General features: G+C 31.0%; 1 protein-coding gene across 1 annotated transcript; it reads left to right on the forward strand.

The window, feature by feature from the left end:
- The first annotated feature begins 9,675 nt into the window (after positions 1–9,675).
- On the forward strand, positions 9,676–11,733 carry LOC137822876 (phenylacetaldehyde oxime monooxygenase CYP71AN24). Its single transcript, XM_068627891.2, has 2 exons — positions 9,676–10,699; positions 10,942–11,733. Exons 1-2 carry the CDS (start codon positions 10,118–10,120, stop codon positions 11,167–11,169), a joined length of 810 nt encoding a protein of 269 aa, XP_068483992.1. The 5' UTR covers positions 9,676–10,117; the 3' UTR covers positions 11,170–11,733.
- Positions 11,734–21,439: the final 9,706 nt, after the last annotated feature.

A 21,439-nucleotide genomic window follows, 5' to 3' on the forward strand; every position in this document is an offset into this window, starting at 1 on the left:
TATAATAAATTTTTTGTTTAAGATACAAGGATGATCTTCACAATAAATGATATACAATTAAAAACTGTAAAGTTTTACAAAGTACAAATTTTACAAATATGATATACTATCATATCGTTCGTTAGTATGACTTCTATGATTTAACACTCAAACTCTTAACAAGTGAATGCAAAATATATTGATATTTTACATAAAATTAATTGTTAGTTGGTTTTGGTAGATAAGTCTTCTATTTGTAAGCATTTTAAATAAGACAATTGTGACTTGCAGTGCGTCAAAGCACTAGTACAAATTTATATTCTTTTAACTGACAAGGATATTTGTTACAATAATATTATTATCACATTCTATGTCTCAAATTTTTTTATGTAACTTACGAGCATACCTGTTAAAGGTTTCCTATGTTTTTTTTATTGATTTCAAACATTCCTTAGTATGTTTCCTTAATTAGCTAAGTTTTCCCATAATTTAAATAATACAGTTATCATAATCATGACGCATTGAAAGATGTTATTTACATATTAGGATTGAGGATGGGAATGTGATGGATAAGAATAACACCTATCTACTCTCACGTATGAAAAGTTGTCTCATTACATGTTCAGCTATCTAGTGGCCATCTATAAAAAGATATTTGTAATTTTTTTTTTATATTTGCGGATACCAATACCTATGGTAGATATTTTTATTTTTATTTTCCTTAATTTTAAATAAAATAATTTTAAAAATAAACTTAAATAAAAAATAATTTTAAAAATAAACTTAAATAAAAAATAATTTTAAAAAATAATTCAAATAAAATTAAACAGTAAACTATTAGTGCAAATAAATTTAACTTTTCTTAAAAATAAATTTAAATATATTGTACTACAAAATACAAGTTTTAAAATAATAATCTTTTTAAAAATAAATTAAATTTTATGTATACAATTAAATTTTAAATAATTTTTAATGATTAATATTTTTTATTAACAAATTTATTTTGATTACTTTTGTTTTAATTCTATTGAGAACGTTATTTAATATTTGTTAAGAATATTAAGTTTCATCAATTTCTTTAAGTTCGCGCAATCTCAGGAGACTTGCGGAGACTTCAACACTAATAATTTGTTTGGGGTTAGGAAAGAGATGTCTTAAGATTTAGGCAAATGCTCCTGCATCCAATCATTTTTAACCTGCACCCAACATATTTTTTTAATTTCCAAAAATGCCCTTAATTCCGGAAATAAAAATTCGGAATTGAAAATAATATATTCTGGAAAAATAAATCCGGAAGTAATTATTGAGTTTCGGAAATAAAAATCCGGAAACCAAAATTAAAATTCTATTTCGGACAAAAAAATCCGGAATTGAAAAATAATACATTCCGAAAAAAAAAATCTGGAAAAGAAATAATTGTGTTTCGGAAATAAAAATCCGGAAACAAAAATAAAAAATCAATTCCGGATAAAAAAATCCGTAATATAAAATTTCGTTGCGGAAAAAAATATCCGGAACACATATTTCAGAAATTTTTTTTAGGACAGTTTCGTCTTTTTCGCTAAGATCGGGTGCAGTGATATGGTGCAGGAAGCAATTGCCTAAGATTTAAAAGAATAGATTTGGAGAGATTTGAGAAAAAAAAATACAAGTAAGGTTGTTTAAATTAAGGTATGTAGAGTGAATTTGTTGAAATTTTTTATTTAAATTGGTAAGTGAGATAAGTGTGAGATTTTTTTTAAAATATTTAAAATACAAGTTTATAAATTGTATGCACATAGCACTCAAACTATTTTCATATTTACATAAGTGACTTTGCCCAACTTTGTGAGGTAAGGATGAGAGTAAATCCATACTTTTCTTCGCCCTAATTTTAGTGGACATCAGCGAACACAATCACGACAACCTGTGTTGTTTCTGTAGGATGGAAGTGGAGTCAACAAAACATTTGTTTTTCAAATGCAGGGTCACTTGACTGGTTTGAAATAAGTGTTATGTCTGGTTGGGGTTAACATCGGTAAATCATCAAGACCCTGTATCACATTTCTCACATTTCAAATTAATAAACGTCCCTAATCAGGTAAACGTGGTTTGGGGAAGAGTTTGGATTGCAATCTTTGGTGAAATTTGGAAACACATGAATAAGTATATTTTTCAAAGATGGAGTGATAGATCATTTAGAAATATTCACCTTGACTCAACTAAAGGTATGGTCTTGGATAATGTCTAAATATGCTCTTACCTTTTTTTTTTTTTACTCTGAGTGGTGCATCGACTCTCTGGCATGTATGTGTTTGATTAAGTGACTTTGAATTTTGCGGTAGTTTGTTTTTGTAAGAAGGATTTTATTGACTCTTTTGGTTGGGTAGTTTGATTTTATGTAAGTCGTGTATGGTATAGATAAATTGGGAAGGAATAGATGAGTCTTGTGTGTTGAATTCTGTATAAGGGTTGAATCACCCTTAAAGTGATCCATTTCTTTTTTCTTGCTGATAAAAAAAAAATGGTTCATTCACACTTTTCTTTTCTAAGTAACTTTGTTGGAACAAAACACATGTTGATGCATACCGGTCAAATTAAAGAATAATAAATAAATATTTATGTACATACATATGACATATGTGAATAGGAATATTCGTTATACAAAAGAAGAACACGAGACAATTTTTTTATGAGTATAATGAAAATATAAATTCTCTTCTAGACAATATTGTTCACACATTGTCAAATTATGTATAGATTATCTCTTTCCATTACAAAATGTTGAGTTGAGATTCCACTTATGAATGTATTTCATCCAACTCCAATAATCAAGATTAATTATCCTTGTCACCATGTTTTGAGTTGGTTCCTACGTGTACTCACTTCAGTCTTTATAATTTCTTTCATCAGATCGGTAGAAAGACTAAATTAAAATAAGAGACTAGTTGAGGTATCCAATTCTTTTATAAATAAATTTTAAAACTGTAAATATACGAATTTAAGGTGTCTGGAAATTTTGTAAAACATTAAAATCTCTTTTATAAAATTTCATCATTCAACCTCACAGATTAATCAAAATTAATTCATCTAAAAAACCTTCTTTATCCATTCTTTATTAATGAAATGAGCTAATATCTCTTCCTCTAAAAAGAATAATTATATACATAAATTATAAAGAAAAGCGTCGTATCAGGATTACAATTATTTACAATAAATATTTATAAATTTGTGATAATAAATATTATCGTAGTGAATTATATAAAACTTATTTAAAATTTAATAAATTTGTAATCACTTCTTAATTACTAAAACTAAATAGAATAATATATATTATGAATAGTTTAAAAAAATATGATTTTTGATGAAAATAATCAATATGGTGATGTCATGTAACCCACCAAACTATGTGACAAATTTCTTTTACAATATGTAATTGATTAATTAATTGTCATTAGTTTATTATTAATATAAAGTTAACTAAACTAAGCTCTATAAAGGGAGCAGTTGCACTCAATTGTATTTCCTTTTTCAGAAAAGTTTAATTCTTTTTATTTAGTTATATCATATGGCAATATTTTATGAAATTCTTTTGCTAAATAGGTGTTTGGCCTTATCAAATCTAGGAATCTTATGCACCTTTACTCAAAGTTAAAAAAGTAAGTAGTCTTTTTATATTTTAAACGTTTGAATCTTGTCTATTAAAAAATGTTATCGCAATGATAATGTAGAAAAATTACGACATCAATATCTGTGTTATTATTAGGTATTAGGTACATAAATTTGTACGAGGTTAGCTCAATAGAATGTATAAAAGTTAAAATTAAAACTAAATAAACACTTTGAATAATATTAGTAAAGGATTTATTTGACAAATGAAATTAGGAAACATTCGTTTAGTTGTATGTGTTTATCCTCTAATTATATTTGTTCTATCTTAGACGTAAAAAAAAATTGCATTGTTGAATGGGCTTTCAGAAAAAACATTCTCTTACATTATTTTTGTTTGATTAGAGCTATCATCTTAGAAATAAAGTATGACCATGTTTTAATTTAACCGTTTTTAGTATTTAATCAAAATTTTAGGTGTTAGACTTTTACCTTACTAATCTACCTTTTTTATGGTGATTTAAAACATTATATTTTTCAAAAACATGTTGGACAAGTTAGGTTTTCATAAAATATTTTCCAGTATCAAACTCACGTTACTAGAAAAATCATTAACTTGAAATCAATTTTAGAGACAAAAAATAATTAATTGCTATATTGACTAAATTAGATATTATTTTAGAGACTAAACAAATTATTGGTATCTAAATTAATTTATATTATTAATAAATAGTTTTTAAATTTGTATCAAATTAGCTATTAAGGTTTTAACTACCAATTATTTAGCTTCTAAAGTTGATAATTAAAACTTTGGTAGCTAATTAGAAACCAATTTAAAAACATCAACCAACTTTACATGTATCCAAAGAAAAATAGCTTTAAACAGGAGATTCTATACAATAAAAAAATAAAGATCAAAACGGATAACTCTGAGATACAAATTTTAGATATTATCATTTATGTAATAAATCAGACAAGATTGAAGGACATAAAGAGATTAAATGTAGATGGAGAGTGGTGGAAGAACCAAACAAGATTAAAGAGGAAATAAAAAATCATTTCAAGAACATATTTAGGAAAAAGAAAAAACAATCTTAAATCTGGAAGAGATTCCTTTTCCATCCATAACATTGGATGACAACAATGAGCCGATAACAAGATTCACAGGGAAAGAAGTCTAAGAAGGAAGTACTCTGAGAATGTAAGGTTAGCAAATGCTTATATCCTAGTTTGGGTACAATTTCAATTTCATTAAAAACCATTGAGACACCCCAAAAGAGATATGTATATCATTTTCATAAGTATAGCTCCTGGACTAAAGATTGTAGTACTTATTTTATCATCCTTATCCCTAAGATCCAAAGGAATACAGACCAATCTCTTTAATCAGGTGCATGTACAAAATAATTTCCAAACTCTTAACAAATAGATTTAAGAGAATTCTTCCAAGAATTATAAATAAAAAGCAACCTATTTGTAGCAGGTAGAAACCTACTTGATAATTTTCTAATGGCAAATAAGGTGATGCATGATATAAGGGTAAAAAAAGAAAAAATGCATAATCATAAAAGCGGATTTCGAAAAAACACATGACTGAGTGATGGGGCAGATTTAAAATCTTTTTCTCGCAGACTAAGTCAACTGTAGTAGAGTATTCACATGAAATCAAAGTTTACCAAAAGTAGTAATATCCATCAAAGTGAGGTGAGAAAATGATAAAAGTGGATTTCATAGATTTTATGTATTAATTATAATAATCCTAATAGAATATTGAACGAGATTAAAACTTTGACAAAATAATAAAGTAGAAGAATAACCATACAACATGGGTGTTGAGATTGAAATAGCTTTGTGAATCTCTTTTGTTATTATTACTTACAAATAGTATGTTTATCCAAATTCACTATTCCTTATGGTCAAACCAAGTCAATTCCTTACATCAAGGCTATCTAGAACCATAAACTATCATAATCAATTCCTTGCATCATAATAGCTTGCTTCTGCATTGAGACGGAACAGTTCAAGCCAAATACTAAATTCCATTCTTGGTAGTTGACATATTTGGTTGATTTGATAGGGTTCAAATACATAACCTCGCCTTTCGTTCTCATTCATGCTCCATCGGCATCAATGGTTTCCTCACCATTAAACATTAATGATACTATAAAAAAAATAGAACTTGAATTTCAAGAAAACATGCATTCACAAATAACAATTATTCAAGAAATATCACATTGTTTTTCAATCCCAACAGGATAAATATAGCAACTCATGGTAAGTCTTATAATGAAGCACAAGGATGAGAAGCTAAGAACAAAAAACGTAGATCCTTGAATGTTATTGGCTAGCTTAGACTTTGATACTCTACCTTAATATTTCTCTCTGTTTCATCCTCTAGGTTCAGGTCTTATACCTTGATATGTAAATGTGTTTCAACCTTCGTTGAGCCTTCCTTTTGAGCCCTCGAGACCTCTATATTTATAGAGTTTAGTGAGGAGTTTAAGAAGATTAAGCATCTGCTTGGGGCAAATTCAATATGCTAAGCGGATTAACTTTCTTTACCTTAAAGAAATCTTTCGGCTTCATGCCCCTTTTTGGGCTTCAATAGATTCAAAATATCTTTTGGTTCTATAGGGATTCGCTCCAAGCCAAGATCAAGGATGACTATTTTACGACAAGTGTACTGTGTCAAAAGTAATAAATTTGTCCCTAATGATGGATATCGAACCCATAAGGAACAATTGAATTCTCAAGTATAATATTCACGATAGAAAACAATATGTAAAAGTTTGTTGGAAGTTTTTTGTTTGAATTTGCAAGAATGTATATAAATCAAAGTAAAAGATTTTTTTGATTCAATTGGGAAAATTGAGATTGGGGTTCATCCTTCTCACTCATATGTATTTTAACAAAAAATTATAATATTAGTCTTCATTGATATTAATGCATATAAAAATCATTCATATCGATTTCTCGCATATTTATAAAAACTCCTTATCATTATGAAGAAATGTTATAAAGCAATTAACATTTCAAATATATTCCTAGCATTCAAATATGTTAAGCACTATCATTTAGGTCAGATTCTTAGAAATACTTTTCAGTCAGATCTAAGTATCAAAATCAAGAATAATTCAAGCTTTGAGAATAAACTAACAATACCAATTGTCAATCAAGAATTGAAATATTATAGATAAATATCACCTCAATATATAAGAGTTTGAACAGATTACTCTTGAACCCAAAGGGAAGAATTAACCACCCATGTTGGCCATTACAAGCATGGAACATAAGAAAAGAAGATCCAGGATATTTCTCCTTGACGGTTGATGGCAGAGGCCTCAGCTCAAGACCAACCCCTAGAGCAGTGGCAAAGAGGATACAAGAAGATTGAGACTCTGGTACTGATGATAGAGACACTCTGTTATACATGTTCAAAAATGTCATAACCTAGTGTACATTATAAAGTAGGAAATTTGCTTGTAATTTTGCTTTAAGTAAATTAGGGTCTGGTTTAGGCTTCTAAAACCTACCTAAGGTATAGTTGGGCTTAATTGCAGCCCACATTAAACCCTAGGTTGGTCATTAGACCTAATTAGGTCACATGGTGCACACTTGATCATGTTTGCCTTGTGACCTCATTTTTGTGCCTAATTCAAACTGAATTACATTTGAACTTCCCACCCTTTTTGTAACCCTTGGCTGGCCTCCTACCCCTATATAAGGAGATGCTTGACTCATGTTTTAGTAGATCAAATATATGAGTGTTATGCTGCCAATTTGCAAGCCTAAGCAGTCCCTTGTCTAAACCTCTCTAGGATAGACATCTTTGGTCTCCTTCTTCAGCTCTCCAAGTGATATGACCGAACTAATCACTCTTCCTACTCTTTATGCAACTCCAAGGAACCCATACTCCAATGGAGTCATCCTTGACACACTCCTTCCATTAAGCTTCCCCCAATTTTCTTCAAATTTCAAGAAAAAACTGAATTTGGATGAGAGGATGCTATCATTTGGTATCTATAGCTTTGGTTCTTCAAGAGCTAAGTGTCTTCTTCTCCTATTTTTGTTCTTAATTCTGTGTTGTTGCATTGATGTTTTTAATTGCCTTGAATTTCATTTATTTAGGAATACTGATTGGGGAAAATTCTAGGAAGCATAACTATGACACAAAAATAAGGAAGAGGTTGACAAGATGGAAGGGTAAAAGTCTAACTTTTGTTGGTAGAGTCTGCTTGATCAAATCAGTGCTCAATTCATTTCCCCTATTTTACATATCATTCTTCAAAGCCCCAAAGTCGGTCATAAATAAAGTTCATAATGGGATGAGGATCATAGGGAAATAAAATAGCTTGGGTTAGGCGGTCTAAAATTTTCAAAACCAAAAAATCTAGGTGGACATATTTTCATTCTTATCTTCTAGTTTGGACTTCTCTACCTCCTTGAAATTTTTCTCTTCTTCGATAGGTGGTTTCGAGATTAAAGAGTGTGGTGGGTTCAAGTTAAGGTTGTGATTCACATTATGGTAAATGCAAAAGAGACAACTTCTTCCTGCACCTCCATGGCTTCTTCTGGCACCCCATACTAAAAGCACATTTACTATTATACTCTTCAGTAAAAAAATATTAAAAACATAAAATATAACTTTAACCTAATTTAGTTTAACCTACTTTCACCTTCTCTCCCTTTCTCCTTCACTCCAACACCGCACACCCCCATCCATCTCCCACCTTCTTCAAGCTTTCTCATTCTCTCCAAGTTCTTCATATCTCAAAGTTTTCATTTCTTCTAAATCTCTCATTTCCACTTCCATCTTCATTTACAACATTTACAGGTTAGTAATTTCATTGGTTTTAATTTTGAAGTGAAATCTGGTGGAAGGCATAATGTAGTCCGGTAACCGTTCGCACAAATAGGTATTGGATTACGTAATCCGGTGAGTTTTAAGTTAGGTTTCGGATTACATAATCTAGTTGGTTTTTAGTTAGGTTCCGAATTATGTAATCTGGTGGGTTTTTAATTAGGTTTCAGATTATGTAATCCGATAGGTGTTAGGTTTTCAACGTTTCGGATTATATAATCCGGTAGGTTTATCCAATTAAGTTCTGCATTGCATAATCCAAAAGTTGCATTATTTGTGTTCTGGATTGAATAATCCGTAGCTTTGGTTTTGGTTTTTGTGTGAGTTTTGCACGTTATGGATTAGATAATATGTGTTTATGGTTGGATTAGGTATACACACATATTATCTAATCCTGAACACTGTTGTTCTTGGCACCGAATTACGTGATTCGTTGATGGAGCGGATTACATAATTTTGGAAATGAGTATTTAAGGGCACGATAACTTATCAGAGAAACAGGAGAATGACGAGCCAACCACTGCCGGCACCCACGATAGTTACCACCACCACTGCAACACAGCTACCACCACAATGCACCACCTCACCACCTCAACCACGAGCTCAAGCACCACAATCGTGACCCTGCACCCCACCACCACAACAAACACCTTCTTTTTCACTTGTGAAAAAAATGTAAAACAATACTTTCCTTTTATCTTTTTTACTCAAGGACAGTTTTGATATTTTAAAAGTTTATGAAGGTGTCCAAAGAAATCATGGAGATGCAGGAAGAAGTTGTCCACTAAATATGATGGTTTCAAGAAAGTCTCAAGTTCTTAATATAAGGAGTTAAAGAAATAATGGAATTAGTTTTTATATAAAATTTGTTCGTTAACATTAATTTAATAAATTTAAAATAATTTTATTTTTAAGATGACAAAATATTTCTTAACATAATTTTAAAAATAAAATAATAAAATAAAATATATTAATAAAGATAAAATTAAAAAAATTGTGTACCAAATAACGGTTATAAAGATAAATATTTTTTTTGTATTTTTGTTATAAGTATGGATAATTCTTTTTGTTAGAATAGTGATACTTTAACATTCACTTAACAACTTTATAAATTAATATTTTAATTATCTTTATTTTATTTTTAATTTAAAATATTATTATATTATTATAATAGGTTGTTAAGTGAGTGTGGTCTTTTTTTAAACTTTACTCTTTTTGTTATGATACATTTCTCCACTATTCGTTAATGACATTCTATAAATTCTCAACGATGGTTATGGAGGATGTATACACACCTACCTGACTAAAATCCAAGTGACTCTAGAAGACTTGGCTCTTCAAGTTGAACCATCATCCTCACTTTTAAAGCAATTACCAACCCCTTACATAGCCATTTTGTTCTTCTTCTTAAGCCTCCTTTTTGTGCTTAGTAACAGAAGAAGAAAGAACAAGTTCAATTTGCCTCCTTCCCCACCAAAACTACCCATAATTGGAAACCTTCATCAACTAGGCACTCTCCCACACCGCTCCTTCCAAGCACTCTCTCGCAAGTACGGCCCTCTCTTGCTGCTGCAATTAGGGCAAACTCCAACTCTTCTGATATCATCAGTTGATGTGGCCAAAGAAGTATCCAAAACCCACGATGTCGCTTTCTCCAATAAGCCTCAGACCACAGCCGTGAAAACCATCATGTATGGGTGCACGGACGTGGCTTTTTCACCCTACGGAGAAGGGTGGAGACAGAAAAGGAAGATATGTGTTCTTGATCTTCTAAGCGTAAAAAGAGTGCGATCCTTTCAGTCCATTCGAGAAGAAGAAGTTGCAGCGATGCTTGGTGCCATACGTGAAGCATGCAACGCAAGTAAAAGGCCTTCTTGCGTCAACCTGAGTCAGATTCTGATTGAAACCTCGAACAACATAATATCTAGATGTGTTTTTGGAAAAAAGTATGACAACCCAGATGGTGGAATCAGCTTTGGAGAGCTAGGAAGGAAGATGATGAAACACTTAGCCACTTTCACTGTAGGAGATTTCTTTCCTTTGTTGGGTTGGATTGACGTTGTCACTGGCCAAATACCAGAATTTAAGGCCACTTTCAGGGCATTAGATTCTTTTTTTAATCAGTTAATTGCTGAACGCAAGAGAATAATGAAGATGGAGGGTTACCAACCTCATAATAAAGACTTCCTGGAAACACTCCTTCAAATTCAAGATGGTGAAGGAAAGCATGATTTCCAGCTTACACATGATGACGTCAAGGCAATTCTAACGGTAGATATGCTTCTTTTCTCTTCTGACATGCTCACAAAAGGTAGCATAGCATCTTCAAATGATGCAATCACGTCACCTAAGATTAAAATATTTCAAAATTTTCTCTCTTTAATGATACAATCCTTAACTAAAATGGATATCCTATAATAATTTCTGTAACAGTAAAATATAAGCCTTAAATCTATGGTTAAGAATCCATAAACAACTCTACTTACGGGATGTTTCCATTTTCATAACTTCAGGACATATTTGCTGGAGGAAGTGACACTACTTCAACACTTATGGAATGGGCATTTGCAGCGCTCTTGAAGAATCCTGATATCATGAAGAGAGCTCAAGAAGAAGTAAGAAGAGTTGTTGGGTATAAATTAAAAGTGGATGAAAATGATTTAAATCAAATGAATTATCTGAAATGTGTAGTAAAAGAAACTCTGAGATTATATCCACCTATTCCTCTTTTGACACCCTGAGAAACTTCATCTGATGTAAAAGTGAAAGGTTTTGATATTCCATCCAAAACAAGAGTGTATGTGAATGCATGGGCGATTCAGAGGGACCCTGAAATTTGGAACAAGCCTGAAGAGTTCCTTCCCGAGAGATTTGAAGATCAGCCAGAAGTAGATTTTAAAGGAAAAGATTTGCAGTTTATTCCCTTTGGTTTTGGGAGAAGAGGATGTATTGGAATTTCATTTGCACTTGCTTCCACTGAGTATATGCTTGCTAATCTCCTCTACTGGTTTGATTGGAAGATTCCTGAGACTGGTAAACCAATGCAAGATATAGACATGAGTGAGATATGGGGACTCACTGTCATCAAGAAAGTACCACTTCATCTTCAACCTGAACTACACTCATTTGGATATGAACCTTGACATCAATAATGTGGATTTATTTGTATCTTGGATTAATGGTATATTTTACTTTGTTTCCTTTTCTCTTGTCGTTATAAATTGTTTTTCCCCTTTTTTTGGAGTAATGTAGTTTGGCAAAGAAGAAAATAAACAAGTGTAGGGATGAAAACACTAGTTTTTTTTAAATACCCTAAAATACCTTTTTTTATGAAAACCCTAAAATACTCAACATAAAATAAGTTGAAATTAGAGCATAAAGTAGACTTTATTTTATATAAAGAATTAGTGAAACGGGATTACCTAATGATATTCATCCATAAACCCTTCTGGTTGTTTATTGCACTAATAAAAATATTTATTAACAAAAGAAAATAGAAAATTAATTAATGAAAATTACAAATAACCTTTTTTTTGCAACCATGTAAGTTTTTGGGAATTTGCACTTGGTCAACCTCTTAAAATGTTATATCTACTATATGACTTAATTAATAAAAAAAACATAAGTTAGGAAATATTTAAGTAATAAAATGATGTAAGTTGATAATTTAATTACCAATCGACTATTTTCTTGAGATACGCAGGTGGCATCTTGTATAATTAACAAAACCACGTAGTAGTGTGATCATTTACGTATATCACAAGTAACTGCTAATGACACTTGCATTGAAAAAATCATTAGTATAAGTACAATTGATGAAGTGCTAATAATTGACTACTTAAAAGTTATACCTACTCATATTGTTTTTTTCTTTAAGGACTAGGTTTTGGACTCTATTGATGCAAAATAAACTTCATTTTCAATAAATTAAATGTACAAATGTATTCATACATAAATAAAAATTAATAATTACAATTTATTTTCTTGCCAAAAGTTTTGGAATACATCTAACGAGGTGTCTAGATCGGGCTGTGAATCCTTGAAATGTTTGTGCCATAATAAATACCTCATATGTGGGTACAGGAACTGCAACATCAGCAATGTGTACCTTCTCAATGGTGACCTTCACCATATTAAGGGGGAGAGGAATATTATGCAAAAAGTGACCGCTACAAAGACTTTCCCTATGGCCACGAATCGAGCAGTGAAATCGTCCTCCGTAAATAACTCACAATAGCTTATCTCGCCAATGTCATCCCCTGATGGATTATCAGTTGCATAACTCCCCTTTGTGTTATATCTACCTATGGAAGACACAAAGGTCTGGTGTGCTGGAACAATTTGTTGGGACAAACCTAAGCTCTTGAGGTGTTGCTCAAACTCTTGGCTCAACTTTTGAGTAACCTATTATTTTATCTTCTGCGTGATATATTGCCTCAACTACAATATGACCTCTTTGCTAGATGCCTCAGAGGAGTATTGTCGTGAAGAAGTCCCAAAGAAATGACAGATGTCAATCCCTAATCCTATAGTATACACACAACGAAGGTGCTCAAGTTGTCCAATTGCTAACATCTTTAGGTAGTATCCTACGAATAGCTACCAACAATAACTGTTACATGACAATCATGAGATTTTAACCCAAGTAGCTTCAATTAATGTTTGAGACTATAGGCTCTTAACATTTGATGAATGTACTTGTGGCACCTTAAGACCCTTTAGGATTTGGCATAAACTTATTGATAGCTTGCATTTTCTCGAATTGATTTGTTTCTTCAAGTGTTTGGATGGAATTGGCAGAAGCAATGAATAATTGGAGTCATGGAAGAACTCAAGGAGTTTTAGGAACCTTGGAGTAGCTGTGAGATGTATGGAAAGTGATAGGTGATGCCTAATCACTTGGAGAAATGTGAGAGATCAAACAAAGTATCTATCCTAGAGAGAGGACACAAAAAGAGAGTTTGACTATAATTTGGCAGCATAAATACCAAGCCTTGTACCTTTATAGGTGAGGAGGTTGGTCAATTACAAGAGAAAATTAGGGTAAATTTGAATTCAAACTAGGTGTCAAAAGCTAGTCATACTTGTCATGTGAGGGCAATGGTTTCCATGTGACTTGTTTCTAGATCCTAGGGTTTTATATGACCAACCTAGGTAGGTTTAGAAACCCTAACATAACCCTAATCTACTTTAGGACTAAAACATATGCTACTTGGCCCAATTGTAGGCCTAATTATTTTACAAGAAAGAGAAATCATATTCTACTTCGTACAACTAGGTTATGACCTTAAAATTATGTGAGAGAGTCTCTGCTGAGTCCTACTTTTCATGTCATTGCCCCAATAGTAGTTTGTGGCTGGACGATTGTCATCATCCCCTCCCTCTTAAAAGAATCTGTTCTTACATCTACAAGTTTGGTTCCGAACAATAGCCTTATTCTTGTCTAAAACTATGTTCTTGACAATCTATTGTAGTCTTCAAACAATTCAAAATGAATTTTTCTCATAAATTCCATAAAAAGTAGATTTATGCACAAATTGTGGAAAATAATCATGACTTTTAAAATCCATGTACCTTTTTTGAACAAGTTTATTTGTTTGTTTTTCAATTTCGTTTGGTTTGGTTGCCTTCTATATATTTTTTAAAATTTTCTAGCAACTCATCACATGATTTAATCAAAGAGGAATACATAGTTTTCTTTTCCATTTCTTTTTATTTCCTCTCTTCTTTCTCAAAATCTTGCCAACTAGACTCTTTAGAATTACAACTTTCTCCTAAGAGAACTAGTGTTTGCTTATTATTTATTTTTTGTTTTAATTTTATTTGGTCCCCCAACTCTTGGGAAGGTGTAAAAGGATGAAAATGTACTTTCTTTCTTTATTGGTGAATGTAATCTTGTTGGTACATCCATTATTCATGGATTTCTTATCAAATTGCCACAGTCATCCCAATAAGACACGACAAGCTTCCATGGACACACCATTACATAAAATTTTATCTTGATACTTGCTCACAAATAAATCGACCTTCACTTGTTGTTTAACTGACAATTCTCCATCATCACTAAAGTTTATAAGGTTTGGAATGACAGGGAGTTGTAACTTCTCAGCTAGCCTAGTACTGTAATAGTTACAACACAACTCATTATCAACAATGAGAGAACAAGTTTTGTCAAAAAATTTACATCTTGTATGAACAACCTTTTTTCTCACTTATTTCTCTCTTAGATGCAACAATCTCACTAGTTTCTTCATCTTGGCTGCTATACTCATATGTACCCCTTAAGATCATGATTCTTTTGTTGGGTGACACAGCAAGTGTATCGTATCAAAAGTAATAAATTTGTTCCTAAGAAAGGATATCGAACCTCCAAGGAATAGTTGAATTTTCAACTATAATATTCACTAAATAAAAAACAATATAATAAAGTTTGTTGTGTATGATTGCAAAAATGTAAGTAAAACAAAGTAAAGAGTTGTTGATTCAATTGGGAAAATTGGGATTGGGGGTTCATCCTTCTCACTCTTTTGTATTTTGAAAAGCATAATAATATTCTATCATTGATTGATATTGATGTTCATATAAAATTCATTTATATCTATTCCTCGCATATAAAATTATTAAGATAGTCTCCTAAATATCGATTCCTCGTATATTTATAAAAACTCTTTATCGTTACGAATAAATGTTAGATAGAAATTAACATTCAAATTTATTAGCATTGAAATATGTTAAACATTATAATTTAGGTCAGATGCTTAGAAGTACTTTTCAGTCAAATCTAAGGATCAAAATCAATGTAAAACAACCGTTTAGAATCAAATGACAATAACAATCATCAATCAAGAATAGAATATGATATTTAAATATCACCTTAATACATAAGAGTTAGAACATATTACTCTCAATCCCAAAGGGTAGAATTAGCCACTCATGTTGGCCATTACACACTTGGAAAGTAAGAAAAGAAGATTCAAGATGTGTCTCCTTGACGGTTGCCTCCTCTAAGGTTTTCTATCACCTTCTATTCTCCCAATGATGTCTAGGGTTATGCTCACGCCTCATATTAAACCTAATTGGGCTTGGACTAAGTGACCTCTCGCCTAGGCGTGATTGGGCTTGCCTAGGCGAGTTGGAAGAGAAAAAACACAACTTCTTTGGAGTGATTTCGCCTAGGCAAAGCGAGTTCCTCTAGAGTGCTTCTGTCTTAGATGAGTCTTGAGCATTTTCGCTTTCCCTTTTCATCTTGTCTATTCTCCTTTGGCCCTTTCATCTCCATTTTTACACCTAGAATCCTGAAATGAACACAAATTTGTGAATAAATCGTTCTTATTCATATTATAATCCCAAAATATGTAAAAATGTTTAAATTCATAAATTAATGGTTAAATTATAGTTATTTTATCAATATATATCCATAAGTGTCTGTCTTTAAATATGAAATATTAGGGTTTAGGATAAGAAGAACCAATTCATGTTATAATACAGGGATGAAAACAAAGAAGGGACACAAACCAATTCATGTTATAGTACAGGAACGAAAACATATTTAACCATTAAAATTAATTATTATTAATTAAGAATCGATTATGACTTCTACACAAAGTGCATGAAAATCGATTCAATTACAATTGGAAAATTCTGGCTTCACACTAACTTCCCTGAAAATTGATCTTGCAAATCAACAACTACACACAATAGAATCGATTATCCCTTCATTATAACAGCTATGCAAATTGATTTCTTCCTTCAACAATAATATGAATCAATTCTTCCTTCACTATAAGCTCCATCAAAATCGAGTTTCAACATTTCAATTACATTTTCACATTCCCATTTTCAAGTACATGCAAAATAAACATAAGACATTGAAGTAAATGACATGTTGTCTATGTGGAATCACTCGCATTTCTCTACACATAGAGAAGAACATCAAATACCAATCCCTCATCCTTCCATCCTCATTCATCCCTCAAAACTACTTATCCAAACAACACAAACACAAATATGTGTCATTCCTTTCTTGAACACAATAAATATATATATATATATATATATATATATATATATATATATATATATATATATAAAAGCAAACACAACATAAACATAAAAGTATGGAAGGTAAAATATTACTGTCGGTCCATGAACACTTATAAAATTAGGCACTAAACAAAAAATTATTGTAATATTAAAGAATTTATCATTATCTTAACCGATGTTTAGTGTAAAAAATTTACTTATAAATAATATAATTAGTGGTGAAGCCAATACTAACTTTTCAAATTATTATATTAATATAATATAATGTATGTTGATTTAACCGGATAGATATTTGAAATTATTTAAGATTTCTTTTAAATTTTGCATTGATATTTATTAGGGTTCACTTTAGTCGACATTATTTTCGATTTGAAAAATAAATTATTACAATAACAATTACCTGTTGTTTTAGAACTGGTTTAATAAATTAAATTCAGAAAACAATAGATAGAAAATAGAAAATTAAACTTAAAAAAATAATATATGAATATAAAATTGATAAAATAATTAATTAAAATCCAAACATATAAAAATCAAATTGAGTCTAAAATATGGAAATTGTTAGAATTTCGTAATATTTTGGAGCAAATAATGTATAGGGAAGCTCCATGTAATTAATAATAGGATAGAAAATGAAAGTCCTAAGTGAGGAGAATGTTTTTGAATTTTTGAAGTATCAACAATAATGATTGTAACATCCCTATCAGCTACTGATAAAAACAAAACCAATACCAAACACATTACAAACAAAAGCAAATCACACGACAAGAACAAAACCAATAAAACATAGTTATATTTCGTTTGCAAAATGTCTCTGATAAAACGCAAATAATATAAGATGTAAATGTTCTTTCTTAAAATTAATACAACACTGAAATCTTGTTTTTATATCTAAGATGAAACAAAAATGATCATATGATAAATACGTAGAAATAAACTAACCTCGTAATAAGCATATCTGTTTTTCAATATTGAAGGGAATCTTTGATATGAAATCCTTTTATTTAACTTAAATTTATACTATTTAGCCTTAAATTTTTTCTGTACCCAATACCTAATAACACTATTATTGATGTCGTAATTTGTCTACATTATCATTGCAATAACATTTTTTACGAGACAGATCGAAACGTTTAAAATATGAAAGACTATAATTTACTTTTTTTTTTAACTTTGAGTGTACATAAGATTCCCAAATTTGATAAGGCCAAACACCATATAATACAATTTAGTGCAACTACTTCATTTATAGAGCTTAGTTTAGTTAACTTATATTAATAATAAACTAATGGCAACTAACTAATCAATTACATATTGTAGAAGATTTGTCACAGTTCGGTGGAGCACATGACATCAGCATATTGATTATTTTCATCAAAATTCATATTTTTTTAAATTATTCATAATATATATTATTCTATTTAGTTTTAGTAATTAAGAGGCAATTATAACTAATATACATTTTAACTTTAATTTGTATAATTAGTCATCAATTTATTAAATTGTGTTTTATATAATTTATTAAATTGGCAGGGCTATCCAACTGGTATAATCTTGCTAGAAAAAAAAATATTTTGTTCTGACAAGTAACATGCTCACACTTAAATTTTTTTAAAACTTTTTTTGTGAGCATGGTATATTATACTGTCCAACCGGTGTATATGCTGCCTAAAACAAGGAAAAAAAATTCAAAAATTTAACTATGGACAACATATATTACACAGGTTTGATAGCCCAACCGGTGTAATATGTAGTGCCTCAGAGGAAAAAAAATTATAAGTTCTAAAAAAGGTATATAACACCGGTTGCGCTATACAACCGTTGTTATACACCATTTTTGAGTAAAAAAAGATATATTACACTGGTTATTATGAAGAACCGGTGTAATATAATTTTTTACCCTATTTTCAAGCTCACGCCCGCACTGCTCTTTTGCGCTACTCTATTCTTTGCCTCCATTTTTTTGCTTTGTCTTCCACCGTCGCTTCCACCTTCGTTTTCATTGAACTTCCACCTTCGTGTGTGTCCATTTTTTTTTCTCCACTGCTACCCCAACTCGGTTTATCTCCTCTTTGTTGCCACCACTCCTTCAAAAATTTCCTTCCTTTTCACGGCCCCTACTCCTTCAATACTTTTTGTGGCCACCACTCTTTCTCTTCGGTGCCACCATTCTTCCTTTTCGTTGCCACCAATCCTTTCGCCGCTGCGCCTCCATAATTGCACCACACTACACTCGCTTCCACAGCCATAACTCCTTTGTTCACGTTCCAAGGTGAGTTTTTTATTTTCAAATATTGTAATTTTATTTTTAATTGTAATATTAATTTTTTTTAATTTTAATTGTTAATTTAGTTATAATTATTTATATAGATAATTAGTTTCATTGTTGCTGTCACATTGCTTTCACTACCGCTGCCGCAGCTCATTGGGTCACGCTCTAGGTTAGTTTTTTATTTTCAAACATGTTAATTTTAAATTTAATTATCAATTTAGTTCACAATTATTTATATAGATGTTTAGTTTTATTTGAATTTGAAATATACTGTATTGAACGTATTGGGTTCGGGGTGATTGATCCTCAACAATTTGTAATATGTTTTATAATGTATTATGTTTGGAATATAATGTTTTAATTTTCATATGTTGATATTGGGTTCGGGGGTCATCGATCCTCGGCAATTTGTATTGTGTTTACATCAACTAAAAATTGATATTAATATATTAGTTTTTCTATTACATAGTCATGGATCAAAGTTGGATAAATGAGAGTCATATGTGTATGAAAATGACGTTGAAGAATTTCTACAATTTGTTCAACGGAATGTAGAAGTTGTAAATGGAAGATACTTTTGTCCATGTGTTAATTGTTTGAATAGGAAGCAATTAGAAATTAGGTTGATAAGAGAACATGTTCTCTATGATGGTTTCTTGAAGAATTATATAAAGTGGATATGGTATGGGTATCAGATGGTCAATATTTTAATATACATTCTAAAGATCACATGGAAGACATTATTCGTGATAGTGGACAAGATAGTTTCCAGCAAGCATACATGTGTGATTAATTGAAATATGATTATGAAACACCTCTTTATCTCGGTTGTTCAAGTTTCACACGTTTGTCAGCAATATTAAAATTAGTTAATATTAAGACAAGAAATTGGTTGTTGATAAAAGTTTCAATGAGTTGCTCGAGTTGTTGTAGGAAATTCTTCTTAAAGATAATACATTGCCCACCCTTCATTATGAGGCGAAGAAGATATTGTGTTTGATGGGTATGGAGTACGAGAAAATACATGCATGTCCCAATGATTGCATATTGTATATAAAAGAGTTTGAATCATTGCACAAGTGTCAAAGATGCGGGGTATCACGATACAAAATGAAGGATGATGAGAGTGAGGAAGATTATGTGAAAAAGGGTCTTCCTGCAAAAACATTATGTTATCGTCCAATTATTCTGTAATTTAAATGTTTATTTTTCAATGTTAATGATGCAAAAACCTCAGGTAGCATGCAAATGGAAAAAAATCCGATGGATTGTTACGACATGCCACCGATTCACCGCAATGGAAGAAAATTGATTCTTTGTTTCCTGAGTTTGGGAGTGATCCAAGGAATATTAGACTTGGTTTTCCAACAGATTGTATGAAGCAAACATAGTTGGTAGCCTATTTTAGTTATTATTTATAATTTGTTGTATTCGTTGTGTATGAAGAGAAAATATATGATGTTGTCTATGATGATATCAAGACCAAGACAACAACCTAGAAATGAAATAGATGTTTACTTAAGTCCATTGATCGAAGACTTGAATTTTTTATGGGATCAAGGAGTTGAAGTATTTGATGCATATGAGAATTTGAGTGGTTATAGTGTTAAAAGACATAGTGATTTCCCGATATGTGAAGAGAACACAAGTTACCATCAACTGAAACATGGGAGGAAAACTTCTTACATTAGGCATAAAAGGTTTCTGAAACGTAATCACCCTTAACGTAGGTTAAAGAAAGTTTTTAATGGATCTCAGGAGGAAAAAATTGCACCTCCACCCTTAACTGCGAGAAAGTGTACAACTGGATCTGCAATGCGAATGTGACTTTTGGAAAAATACAAAAGAAAAACATTGTGAAAAACATATAGAAGAAGAAATCCATATTATTTGAACTTCCATATTGGACGAAGTTAGATGTTAGACATTGCATAAATGTATTGCATGTGGAAAAAAATGTTTGTGATAGTATAATTGGCACGTTATTGAATATTAAAGGAAAGACAAAAGATGGCATAAATGCTCGTAAAGATCTAGTTGAGATGGGTGTTCGCTTGGGGTTGCAACCACAACCTCATGGTAAACAAATATATTTGGCTCCAGCATGTCATACTTTGTCAAAATTTGAAAAATTAATTTTTTGCAGGTGTCTACGGGGAGTTAAAGTACCACAATGATACTCTTCAAATACTAAAACTCTTGTATCAATGCAAGATTTGAAACTTATGGGCTTAAAATCTCATAATTTTCATGTTCTCATGCAAAACCTTCTCCTAGTTGCTATTCGTGGATTTTACCAAAAAATGTTAGACAAGTGATCACTCGCCTATGCATATTTTTTAATCTTATCTGTAGAAAACTTATTGATCCTAATAACTTGTATGCATTAGAAAATGAAGCTATCATTATCTTGTGTCAACTAGAGATGTATTTTCCTCTTTCTTTTTTTGACATCATGGTTCATCTAATTGTTCATTTAGTGAGGGAAATTAGAATATGTTGTCCTATTTTTTTACACTAGATGTACCCAATTGAGCGACACATGAAAATATTCAAAGGGTATGTGAAGAATTTGTATCGTCCAGAAGCATCTATTGTTGAGAGATACATTGTTGAGGAAACAATTGAGTTTTGTACAACGTATATGTCAGAAGAAGAAGCCATAGGAGTTCCAAAGTCGATGCATGAAGCAATGT

The sequence above is a fragment of the Phaseolus vulgaris genome, chromosome 9 (assembly GCF_051622355.1).
Source record: "Phaseolus vulgaris cultivar YP4 chromosome 9, ASM5162235v1, whole genome shotgun sequence".
NCBI lineage: Eukaryota > Viridiplantae > Streptophyta > Magnoliopsida > Fabales > Fabaceae > Phaseolus > Phaseolus vulgaris.

Excerpts from the sequence above, each read along its gene's own strand:
- LOC137822876 (XM_068627891.2), top strand. The coding sequence starts at position 10,118 with ATGTATGGGTGCACGGACGTGGCTTTTTCACCCTACGGAGAAGGGTGG. Across the intron at positions 10,700-10,941 it reads ACGTCAAGGCAATTCTAACG|GACATATTTGCTGGAGGAAG; the intron begins GTAGATATGCTT and ends TCATAACTTCAG.